Consider the following 12585-nt stretch of genomic DNA (forward strand, 5'->3'; position numbering starts at 1 on the left):
CATCGGGAAAGACAGAGTAACAACGTCTTAATTGGGTTCTTTGGCACACGGGGACGGTATAAAAAGTTTTTTTTACTTTATAACTATACAGCCCCTTACAACATGAATGACATATCTGAGTTGGACACGTGATTTGGATACTTTTTCTAGTTGGGTATGTCTCTAAGACTAACGGCCCGCCAGTAAAGTGCCAAACGCCCTGTTACCCATGAGCTGGCATATACACGTAAAAAAATAGTTTGGGACGAAATAAAGTCGACTCTCGTTTTAACGAATACCGTTATAACGGGAAAAAATATCGTTTTAACGAAAACTTTTCTAATCCCCGGGTAAGTTTACATAGGAACAATATAAAAATCTGGAATTCCTTTGTAACGAAATTTCGTTTTTACGAAGTGATTTCTCCGGTATCTTGGAGTTCATTATAATGGGGTTTGACTGTATTCAAACCCCCCTCCCCCCCAAAAAAAATCTGGCATTTTTGCACTAAAGTAATTGAACTTCGGCAATGTGATCTGAAACCAGTCCTTTTTATAATGATTATGTCGTTTTTACTTTTATAAATTTAGGAAGGAAACAAAAGGAAGAAAGGGTGGGGAGAAAAAAAGAAAAATGACCAAGAGGGGCTCGGTTGTGCGTAAATGTCTCGAAATTCCACTTGTGCGCAAGGGGATTCGCACCTCACTCTCAGTTTTACGACAAAATTTGACATTTATGAGATGTTTGACTACGGTCACGATTAATCTCTATGTATAGCTTTCAATATTAAAATATTTCATTTATACGAAGAATAATTTCAATTATTTGACATTTTCATTTTTATTCGAACTCTCTAAATCTTTGGCATTTAGACATCATTTCAAACTATCAAATCCACGCAGTTTTTGCAGATTGTGAAAACGCGTCGCTGAATTGGTTTTGCATGCGTATTATCAACACTAAAAACCATAAATTTTAGGTTGACAGATACAAAGAGACGCATTGTTCGGGTTATGGACATTTCAAGGTGAAGACTTACGTGAGAATTTATTGCACTTTTCTGAGAAATCAGCAGACGCAGTGAGTCTCAAATAAACGGATTTAAATTGCTTTAAATGTGGTCATACGCCCTTTAAGAATTTTTTTTGTAATGTCCACAACATTGTTCTTGCAGGATAGGAAAATTGCATTGAAATTATTTGGGATGTTGCAGGCCAATATAGTAGGCGCCTATCGACATTTCGTACTGATGAATGTCTGATCAACTTGTAAAAATTGAGATTATATATATTATATCTCAACAAGGCTATGACCACAGTGTCAAGGGACGCTGTTTAGAGCGCATGGACGCTAGTATTCATCTCCGGATGGAATCAAGAACTTTCGGAAGATTATGATGTAGATTTTATAGTTGATTTTTTTTCCTCCGTATATTATGATCCGTCCATTGACGAATATTGATTATGTGTGAATTTATACGTGCAATCTACATGTAATATTTTTATTTATTATCCTGAAGATATCTAATAAAATTTCGAGACATACCCATCCTCCGGTAACGCTTCGATATCTCAATGAGATGGGAAGTGGGGTGTGTTTGGTTTTCAAAGGTCAAAGGCCAGCAGCAGGCTTAAGTAGTAGGTCAGTTAATTAATAAGAATCATTGCAGTATCGATTAAAAAACTTTAAAGGTGTAGTGTCAATCTTGGAGGAAGTCCCAATACATTATCTTCTTGAATTGCATATAGACACCAATCGGCCAACCAAATGACGTTAAGACCGTCTTAAATATGTTTAAAATTACGTTTTTCCTGTTAAATTGAAAGGAATGGCGTATTAACATTTGCGATTGAAACAATAGTAATTTTATGCAATTACAGTTTCTTGAGTTATACAGCAATGTAGTTTTAAAAAATTAAATTTCGCGGGTATTTTTTCTCATGCATGATTTGGTCTCTTGGAGTTCGTTATAACTGAATTTGACTTTATTTGTTTTCAGCAGAGGTAATGGATTGGCACCTCCCTCAAAATTCATAAAAAAATACCCCAGAGCAATCATTCTTTATTGGATTTTTATAAATATATTCCCCATCAGACCACTGCTGTAGATAGCTTTGTGCTAAACTAGATGGCTATCCGTCTGTAATTGCATGAAAACGATGGATTTTTTTACAAGCTTTCATTTTTCACTCATCGACTTCTTGGATTGCATTTACTACCAGCAATCAAAAGAATGTCAATGAATGGTCAACAAATTTTTGTCTGCTTTCTTTATAGCAGCCCTCTTTGAATGAAAAGTCTTCGAACACACAATTTTCTGTTTTTACAGTTACTCCATTTTGCTTAAACCTCTTCTATAGTTTGTGTCAGGGTCTACTGTCACCCCCAAGTCGTATAACCACCGAGATTACATGAACCATTTTTTTTTTCCTTCTTCCTCATGTTAATGTTACTTAAATGGGGGAAAATTTACGAAAAAGATAAGCTATTCTATGCATTTAATTTCATAAACTTCTTCGTGGCCCCCGTATCAGTAGCCGTGGCTCCCCTTTTGCGAGATTTTCATCCGTGGCCCCCCTGGAATTTCCTAGGGCCCACCTGGGGCCATATGGCCCCCGGTTGAGAACCACTACTTTATATTTAACCGGGAATGGGGGCGATGGGGAAGATCACCACAATGACCAAGTAACTGACCGCATGAGTGACCAAGTGAGTAATAGAATAGTTGACAGTATGAGTGACCATGTGAGTGATTGACCGTATGAGTGACCACGTGAGTGACTGACTATATGAGTCACCTAGTGATTGTATGTAAGAGTGACCGAGTGGTTGACTGTATAAGTGACCATATGAGTGATTGAATTTGTGAGTGAAAACATGATTTACTAAGAGAGTTATCACATGGTTAATAGAGTTATTACATCCGGGAGCTCTTACTAATTTGTTTATGTTCCTGGGAGAGACAAACAGAAGGACCAAAACAAAAAGTCGTCTGCTCTCTCTGGTGGCGGGAAATTTCAAGCCCTTTGATTGGTGTTGCGTCTAATCCGGGGATTTTGAAACTTTGTGTATACCAAAGAGCGAAAGGAGGGAGGGAGATAAGAGACGGAGAAAGTCGGGGGGGGGGGGGAGAAGAGGCTCAGAGGCTCAATACAGAAGCATTTCATGAAACATTGAAATCATTTGAGATTCTTTTTTAAATTTCTGCAAATTAATTGCACAGAGAAAATTTAAAACCTATTTTTCGTAAAACCTATGCATTTGCATGTCTTTCTTCATGTTAATCTTATTTAAATGGGGGGTGGGGGGTTTACGGAAAAGATATTCTATGCATTTCGTTTGAAATTAAATTTTTTTGTCACTCTTTTCACAAATTTGTTCGTGGGGCCCCTTTTGCTTTATAGATCACTATAATGAGCCGAAGCACATTTACAGATCATTCAAATGACCCGAAGGACATTCACAGTTCATTTAAGTGGTACGCAGTATGTTAGCAGATCACTAAAATGACCCGAAGAACATTTACAGATCACTTAAATGACGCAAAGCACATTTACAAATCACTAAGTGACCTGCAGTGCAGTTTCACACTCTAAGATACCGGAGAAATCACTTCGTGATAACGAAATTTCGTTATGAAGTTATTACAGGTTTTAGCATTGCTCCTACGTAAACTTAGCTGGGGGATGAGAAAAGTGTTCATTGAAACGAGATTTTCGCTATAACGGTATTCGTTAAAACGGGATTCGACTGCATTAGAATTGTCAAAAATATTGAAAAAAAATTTTTTTTAGTCCGCAAAACGGACTTTGAATTACCAAGAGAAAGAAAGAAAGAACGAAACTTCAGAGCGTGAATAAAATTCGAATTTTCGAAAAATACCCCAAAAAACGAAATAAACATTAAAGAAAAGTGGTAAAGTCCGAAAACACACTAATCGCGCATGCGTTAACATGCCTGTCATTTTTTAACAGCCCAAATAGCAGGATATTGTGTGATGGAATCGTTGATAACTGATTAAACGAGGCCGACTGTATATGAAAGGAATATTAATCAGAAAGTTTCCAATCGTTATTACTTAGAATAGAATTGATTTAATAACTTTTATAATTTCACCATGTAAAGTGTTTTATATGCTTCAATTTTTATAATCGAAAAACAAATTATGCATCGTTAATGCGGTCATTAAGGAGATCTTTATCAGGGGGGTGCTCCCTTCGGGGAACCCCGTATGGCGAGCTATGTTTGCCGAGCCGGGGGTTAGTATCTCTTATCAGGGGGTGCCCTAAAACCGGTTTTCTAGCTGCTCTTTTCGAAAAATCAAGTGACGTCACGCGACCGTCTCCCGTTGGAACACTAAGTAAAATTACTGTTTTTTGACAATTTTTTTGCATAGTTCTAATTCACAAAACGCTATCATTTTTTCAGAGTAGATGCCACAAATACCGCTGATTATCAAGATATATATATATAAGACGCCTTCATATACGAGCGGAACCATCAGGCATTCTGGTCCTCGCCGAAGGGTTGCTGCACGAAATCGTCGCTTCGGAAATGACCGCCAAACAGAAGGGGAAAAAAATCGCGTCGGTAAATCTGGCATAGCAACCTAACAGAATTCCCCGCGCGCTAAAAATGCTTGGCGAAAGCGTATGGGAAATTCAATTTGTGGGAGAAACGAGGAATTTCAAGGAACGGATTTACTATGGGAAATAAACCACGTTTCACGAAATCATGATTAATCACGAAATTATTGGTAAACAACAGGTTGAATTCGTAACAGTTCGTGTGATGACGATCAAGTAATTAATCTTAAACACAACAGTATATAGCAAAAAAAAATTAACTTTTTTTCAGGTTTTTAGTGAAAATAAAATATTCCTATATATCCCTTACCCCGATCCTTAATTTCAGGATAAAAGTGGCATACAAAAATATATATAGTCAATTTAGATTACATTAAGAAAATTTCTTCTGGATATTAAATGATTGTGTGAAGTTAAGGATTTGATAAACTACTGCCTCTAGATATTGGAAATTTAGTAAAAAAATTCTTAAATATTTTAGGAGCATTTATTTTACCAGAATTTTCTTCAGTAAATTACAAATTCTGAATAGCACACACAGGTTCAATAATGTAAACTGACGAGCTCAATGAGGGAATAAATTTATTTATTAAAAAAATATTCAAACATAATGTACATAACTGATGAAAGCAAGATTTTACAAATATCATTCACAATTTCACATATTTTTCTACACCATGTAATCAATTATTACGCTGCTTTAGAGTACCAGTAAACTTTGGGAATTGCAAAAAAAATATGCTTAAATAATAGAAATATAGTTCTTATCTTGAAACTGCGTGACCCAACAGCAATTAATCTGGAAGAAAAAAAATATATATATATAATATGTATGTGTATGTGTGTGTGTATATATATATACATATACATATACAAAAGCAATACTTTAAGAGAGCCAAGATAAAAACAAAGTTTCGGTGGGTTAGGAACCTGGAACAAGGTCGGCACAGCAGTTTGCTTTAACTTCTTGCAGCCATCTTGCCTTTTCAACTCATACTGGTTTTCTTCAAAATGTACCTAATTTAAAAAGGGACAATAACGAAAAATTACCACACAGCTTTTTTTTATACCTTAATTCAAAGTAATGTCAGGTAAGTGCATATTGCATCACACATAAGAATCATAAAACAGCATAACATACACATATTTTTAAGTGATTAATATGGTACAAATATTAACGTCCAAAACAGTCAAAATTCCTTTTAAAGGATACACATCTGTTTTTCAAAGATGAAAAATTCTGCCCCAATTTCTCAGAATAGGAATTAAAATCATTAACCATCATAATTAATCTCTAAATACTGGACACTCATGGAATTCTTAATACCTATCCTTAAAGTATTTTCTTCAATTACAGTAATGGGTATGTCTAAATCTGCTCTAAAATAACGCATCTGAATTTCCAGTAAACATAGTAAATAGCCTATTGATATCCTAACAGGATCTAAGAAGAAACCTAATCTAAAAGGATGCAAGCACCTTTACTTTATCACTAACAAACGTTGCATAGATTTGGAACGTTGCATAGAAGAGATCTCGTCAAAAGGATAAGTCCAGTGGCAAATTTCTGGTGCTCATTCGCTAACAAAACAGTGTAGATTTGAACCTTCCGCTTACGAAATTGCCTAGATGTGTATTGAGTGAGCTGTGTAATATAGAGCTTTTCTATGAACTTGTGAAAAAGAGCTTGAGATGGACGATCTGACTGAAATCTGTAATCCCTATAAAACACTTCCTACTAATCCCTGCCATTCACAATACTAACAAAAACAGTTACTTGTAGCAGGACTTGACAAATCCCACCAGGGCGCCATGGCGATGAAATGCCATTACAGATTTTATAAAGTAAATCATGTGATAAGTAAATTTTGTTTTGTGTGATTTGTTGTGAATTTGTGTATTGTGATAACGGACATCAGAAATAAGTGTATAGGTAGTGAATGAAAAAAAAACTGATTTTCAAAAAGGTTTTTCTTGCTATCATTATAACGTGTTTCGCAATTGCATATCTATGCAATGAGATATGGTGGTGACAGTTGATGAAACTTCGTCTACTGAAAATTATGCACACATTGTTGAGCTTAATACTCATTTAAAAAAAGTAATTGTTACGCATCTTTTGTATCACACTTACCAGAAAATCTGTTCATGCCAATGTAAAAAAATAACATTTATAATGCGTTTTGACGGTCATAATGTCAATTTATATTTTTTTATCTTTCTCATAGTAATTGCTAATTTGCCTCAAATATTACTCTCAGAACATATTAAATAGATAACAGACTGCAAAATAAATTCAATTGAATTTTTACCTCATCAGTTTTTTAATCTATGGCTTTTTTTAATTTGCTGAGCATCAAGTGTTTGAAGCGGCTGGCTTTTCAAAGCATTAAAGGGATAAATAAAAGTAAGATAGCAATATAAAAAAACAGTACGTTATTGAACATTGAAGTTATTTTCATGTGTCTGTATGGTGTTGGGTCTGAGAAAAAAATTTCAACATTTCTGCTTCACAATACTTAAATGCGTTTTCCTCAAATTGATTACTGGCGAATGATTTGACATTGTTATGCAATTTTTCACACTTACTAAGCTATTATAGGGATATAGATAGAAATTTTGAGATTCATTGAAAATTTTAAAAATGTTTAAATTTAAGAAAAATTATAAAAAATGTCTAAAATTTAAGAAAAATTATAAAAAATGTCTAAAATTTAAGAAAAATTATAAAAATGTCTAAAATTTAAAAAAAATAGAAATTTTAAATTCCTTATTTGAAAAAATTACTTTCCATCATACTTTCTTGAAACCCCAAAGAAATTGGAATGTATTATTCTTGAGAAAGAAAAAACCAGTTTTTGTATGGGCAAAATTTAATCCATGAGGTATTTGTTTCAAAACTCATGCATGTAGTGCGAGTGAAAAAATTTAAAAACCTTTTTCGAAGCAAGATAATGATTTAAGCTGAACATGCAATTAATTTTAAAATAGTAAGATTAAATTAATTCTTTGTAATTAATTTGCAAAGTAGTCACTGCATGTGCCTTGCAGGAAAGAGAGTGCTCACCAGTCCAGTAACACAAACAAATGATACCAATCACAATTTTGTAGTCTGTTAAAAGAATTATGGGGGACAGAAAATGAAATCAATTGAAATACGACGTCTATCACATTAATTTTTAATCCCATTAAATTTGATTTTCAGTGAAGATACAATTTTAGCTAATTACTCCCAATCTGCAAGCGATAAGTCGCCAAACCAGCAGAGCTCACTACAGCAAGCAAGGATGATTGAAGAACCGATTTCCAACTGATTTGAAATCACCTTGTTCTCTTAGTTGAAAATGCCAAAATTAAAACATTTCTATTTTCCACAGAAATATCACATGAAATTTCGCCTCAAAACATAACAAAATAAGTTAAAATTCACTATAACAGTAATTCGTCGTAGTAGCGATAAATCGCCAAACTAAGAGCCGAGAAAGTGAGCATTCCACGATAAATTCATAAATAATTTGAATTTAAATTAGTTCTCTTGGTCAAAATTATGTACCTATGCATCTTTTCTCTTAAATCAAACGGAACAAAAAACCGGGAAAATGATTGACAATCACCATAACTTTTATATCTAAACACAACACGTGAGCAATGGCGCCAAATATCGTCTGCTACCTCCAAACGATTTATTTTTTCATATAGTTCTCATTTAAAATCATTATCACAAATACGATTTTGAAAAAGTAAAATTCACACAGAATAATTAAATTTAACTCACTTCACACAGGCGAGCTCCGTTTCCTGGTATGAAATCGTCTCTCCTGGAGTTCACGATCCACTTCTCGCGTCGTTCTTTTTCCGACGGAAATCTAAACATTCTAAAACCTTTTTTGTCGGAATTGGAACACTTTGGAGCCGAACAACAAGGCCTATCTGAAGTTATTTCACGAAAAAAATCGATAAAAACAACTAAAAACACAATAAATTTAACTAATATATAGGAACGTTGAAAGGAGCCTACAATGCGATGATAGTAAACAGTGCTACAAAAAGGACCAGAATGCCGCATGCGCCAGCCTGTGTATTAAGGAGTTCTACTTTTCGAAAAATCAAGTGACGTCACGCGACCGTCTCCCGTTGGAACACTAAGTAAAATTACTGTTTTTTGACAATTTTTTTGCATAGTTCTAATTCACAAAACGCTATCATTTTTTCAGAGTAGATGCCACAAATACCGCTGATTATCAAGATATATATATATATATTTTTTTTTTGAAAGTTTTTTTATTTTTGACAGTTTTTTTTTCGACCCATGTATGCAATGTTAAATCAATGGGAAGTATGCACGTTTGCAAAATCGGAAAGGGAATTATCAGAATGGGGAAAAAAGTTTTCCACATACAAGATGGCCTTTTGATATTCAACGGTCAGTGGGAATGTATAAATTGGAATAAGTTGTGCTTTAATCTTTTTCTCATAACTCGGCCTTACATTAAGAGCAGCAAGTAGGGGAAAGCAGGCGGGTTTGACCCGGGGAGGGGGCAAATTTCATCCTTTCATCTCTCCTTCAATCAACATTACAAGCAGGTCCGCAACTAGATGCTTGGTCACCCGGGGCAAGTGCGCATTTTGGCGCCCCCTTGTAATGTTGAGGGAGAGGTTTGGGAATACATTTTTTGCCCCCTCTGGTCCAGCGCCCGGGTCACGAGACCCATCTGCCCCCCCCCCCCCAGTTGCGACCGTTATTACAAGGGGACGCCAGAATATGTACTTGCTTGGCTGACCAAGCATCTGGTTGCGGCCCTGCCCACATTACATGTTGAAAATAGAACAGGGCCTGATTTCCACATGGAAAGTGAAGCAGTTGCCCTGGGACGGGACCGCAAATAGATGCTTGGTAAGTCGGAGCAAGCAAGTATTTTGGTGCCCCCATTGTAATGTCGAAAGAAAGGTTAGAGAATAAAATTTTAGCCCCGGATCCATAGCACAAGATCCATCCGCTCCCCTCCGGGTTACGGCCCTGCCCGGGAGCTCCAACATTTAAACAACATGCGTTCACTGATCAACAAAACGTCTTTGATCCAGGTCACGGATACCCCCCCCCCCCGATGCATAGTCACTGCTGCACCACAGTCATTAGTGCATTATATAATATAATTCAATTTCGCATACGTGTTACCCAGGCGTGTACTTGTTTAGTCTGCGGGCCACAGAGTGATACAATTATCGTGTTGTAAGCACTCGGTACTTTCTTAAGAACACTTTTTCGGGAGCCGGATGATATCTCTTGTGGTGCAAGAACAGTTTGGTGGTCCTGGTGATAGGGGTTAGGTCCTGAGGTTACCTAATTTTTTTTCTATAAATCCACCGAAATTTCTTTTAGGGGCGGAAGGGTCTTCGAATTTGGATCCGTAAAAAATCTTTCCGAGGAGGAGGCCCCAAGGGCCGTTCTAGAGCATGGGCAGACTGGGTATGGGCAGTGCAGGTGGTTACAAAGCTTCACGTTAACGAGAAATATGTAAAACAATATAATGTCTAACAGGGCCGCAACTAGGGGGTGCAGGCGGATCTGGTGCCACGGGCGATGTACTAGTTGTGGGGGGGGCGCAAATTTCACTCTTTAATCTCTCCATCAACATTATGAGGTGGCGCCAAAATGCATGCTTGCCCCGGCTGACCATGCATCTAGTTGCGGCCCTGATGTCTTAATACCGTGAAATAAGATTTTGAATCGGGATGACTAGCGCTTTAAGTTTGATAGGGTGATTCCCTTGCACCAAGGGCTCATCATAGTGTTAAGGCCATGCCCAATTTATGGGTAAGACAGACTGGGCTGTAGGGGGCTTTAGTTATCGGTCTTATATCCCGGCTTTAAAAAATGCACTAGAAGCGATATATGTGTATACATACATTGAGTATAAGTTCTTTGTCCCCCCCCCTCCCCCCAGAAAATATTTAAATGACCGGCCTCCCACCCCCATCAGAAAAAAAAATGAAACCCTGACCCTAGCCCTTGGGAAAATCCTGCGTACGCCTGTGTGTAGTAATAAGACGGTTTTGAATAAAATATCAGCAGAATATCAGAATATTTGCGGTACAAATAGCAATGGCATCTCAAGATGATGTAGCTCCCCATTCGGGAATCACATCACTGTCTTCAATATAATCCCTAACATATCTCGCGGCACTGCCGTACTCGGAGGGAAGAGCAGAGTCGTCCTAAGAGCATCTTGGGGCATCCGGGCAAATTGATTTTTTTATGACCTTCCTACCTAACTAGAAATGGTTACACACTGCCGCAACTAGATGATTTGTCAGTCGGGGCATGCACGCATTTTAGTGTCTCCTTTTAATATTGAAGGAGAGGTTAAAGGTTGAAATTTGCACCCCTTCTGGTTCAGCGCCCAGGGCACCAGACATGACTGCTCTCCTCTAGTTTATGCCCCGTGATTGCTTACCAATTGCAATTTGCGCTGCTTAATCTCAAACGATATCTCATTATCATGAGGGGCCACCTCTGCGTGAGACCCCCGGGCCGTGTGGGCCCATGCGTTAAGACTACACTAGGAAAGAGCACGATTACTTTTTTTAAGGCAGTTAAAAAACGAACGAAAACCCCTTCCTCTTGTTACTGCCCCTTACCCACGGTTCCGTGGCATCCTGTTTGGGAATCAGTTTCACTACATTATAACTGTTAAACAAGTTCAGGTGTGGGCGAGTTCAAAATAATGATAATAATAAATAACTAATAATGAATAACTAGTAATAAATAAATAATAATAATAATAAATAATTATAAATAACTAGTAATAAATAATTAATAACTGTTAATATTTACCAAGAAATTTTTTAAAATTCAATCAAAATTATTAAACACTTTCAAATGTATCTAATATTTTTCTTTCCCTGTATGTTTTTTTCTCCGTAAATACGCGCTCCTGATAATTTCCCTCTCGTGGAAGAGAGAAGCTGCTTCCATTGACTTACCATTGTATGCATGAGTTAGGAAAAAAATTCATTAGAAATCAAATAAATTTTTTAACAATAAAAAAAAATTGCTTGACAATAAACGGTTTTTCTGGTATCCGCTCCAAAAAAATGAAGTTCTGAGCGTGAAGAATATACGAAAAAATTCACGAAAAACCAACAATTTTACATTATGCTCCCGTTTGAGTGAGTCACGTGAGGAATCGGGCGACGTCAAAAAGCGCGCTCGCTAATACATAACCTTATATATTCAGGAAAACTTGGTCTTTACGACACCCCTTCTAAATCCCACTTGAACTATCAGAAATTCACGTGGCTGCAGATACCTACAATTGGTGACCCAGTCGACGTATTTAAGACACTTCATTACACATAAATAATTACTTTACAGAACAATCAACAAAAAGTAAGAATTTGAATTGGCATGCATTTAAAACTTTTTTTTCATATTTTGTTCCATCTGAAATGATAGTTCAGAACTGTCGAATTACTATTAGTTTTCATGGAGTAACATCTCCGTGTAGGTATCTTGGGGTCTATGAAGTTTAGAAAGTACGATCAGTAGATGGCACTTAACAGATATTTGGTTATTTTCATTTTTTACGCCATCTATTGAGTATGACTTGAAGTCTTTGCGAAATGCATTTTAAAGGACTTCTGAGCATGATAGCGTTTTACTCCATACATCCGTATACATACATACATACATATATATATAATGTATGTATTTCTTTCTCTCTGTAGAACTGCGTTTTTCGATTGCAGGTGAGCCTATCCTATTGGTGCTTTTGATTTGATTGGCGATTTTTTTTCTTTTTTTCCAACTTCCAAAACAACCCCTCATGAACATAGTGATGATCCCGATAACGGAACACTAATTCCCGTAATAAAGACTCACCTGAGAAGGAAAGGGTCGGAAGGTGTCATCCTCAAAACATTATGAAAAAATCAAATCACATTCATCTTATCCAGAAACACATAAAAAAAAATTTAGCGGCAAAATCAGGCCCGTCATTTGGGGGGTCAGGGGTGGGGT

The 12585-nt window shown here is 36.5% G+C and overlaps 1 protein-coding gene across 1 annotated transcript; it reads right to left on the bottom strand.

Moving 5' to 3' along the window:
* Positions 1-5248: 5248 nt before the first annotated feature.
* Positions 5249-8534, bottom strand: LOC149065091 (THAP domain-containing protein 2-like). Its single transcript, XM_089254264.1, has 3 exons — positions 8341-8534; positions 5451-5582; positions 5249-5281 (listed from the first exon to the last, which is right to left on the bottom strand). The coding sequence occupies exons 1-3, from the start codon at positions 8437-8439 to the stop codon at positions 5249-5251; spliced, it is 264 nt and encodes an 87-aa protein (XP_089110390.1). The 5' UTR covers positions 8440-8534.
* Between the last annotated feature and the right edge of the window lie 4051 nt (positions 8535-12585).

Source organism: Pholcus phalangioides, unplaced genomic scaffold (genome assembly GCF_987345545.1).
Source record: "Pholcus phalangioides strain wild (caught in Gottingen) unplaced genomic scaffold, Ppha-v1.0 ptg000041l_1, whole genome shotgun sequence".
Lineage (NCBI taxonomy): Eukaryota > Metazoa > Arthropoda > Arachnida > Araneae > Pholcidae > Pholcus > Pholcus phalangioides.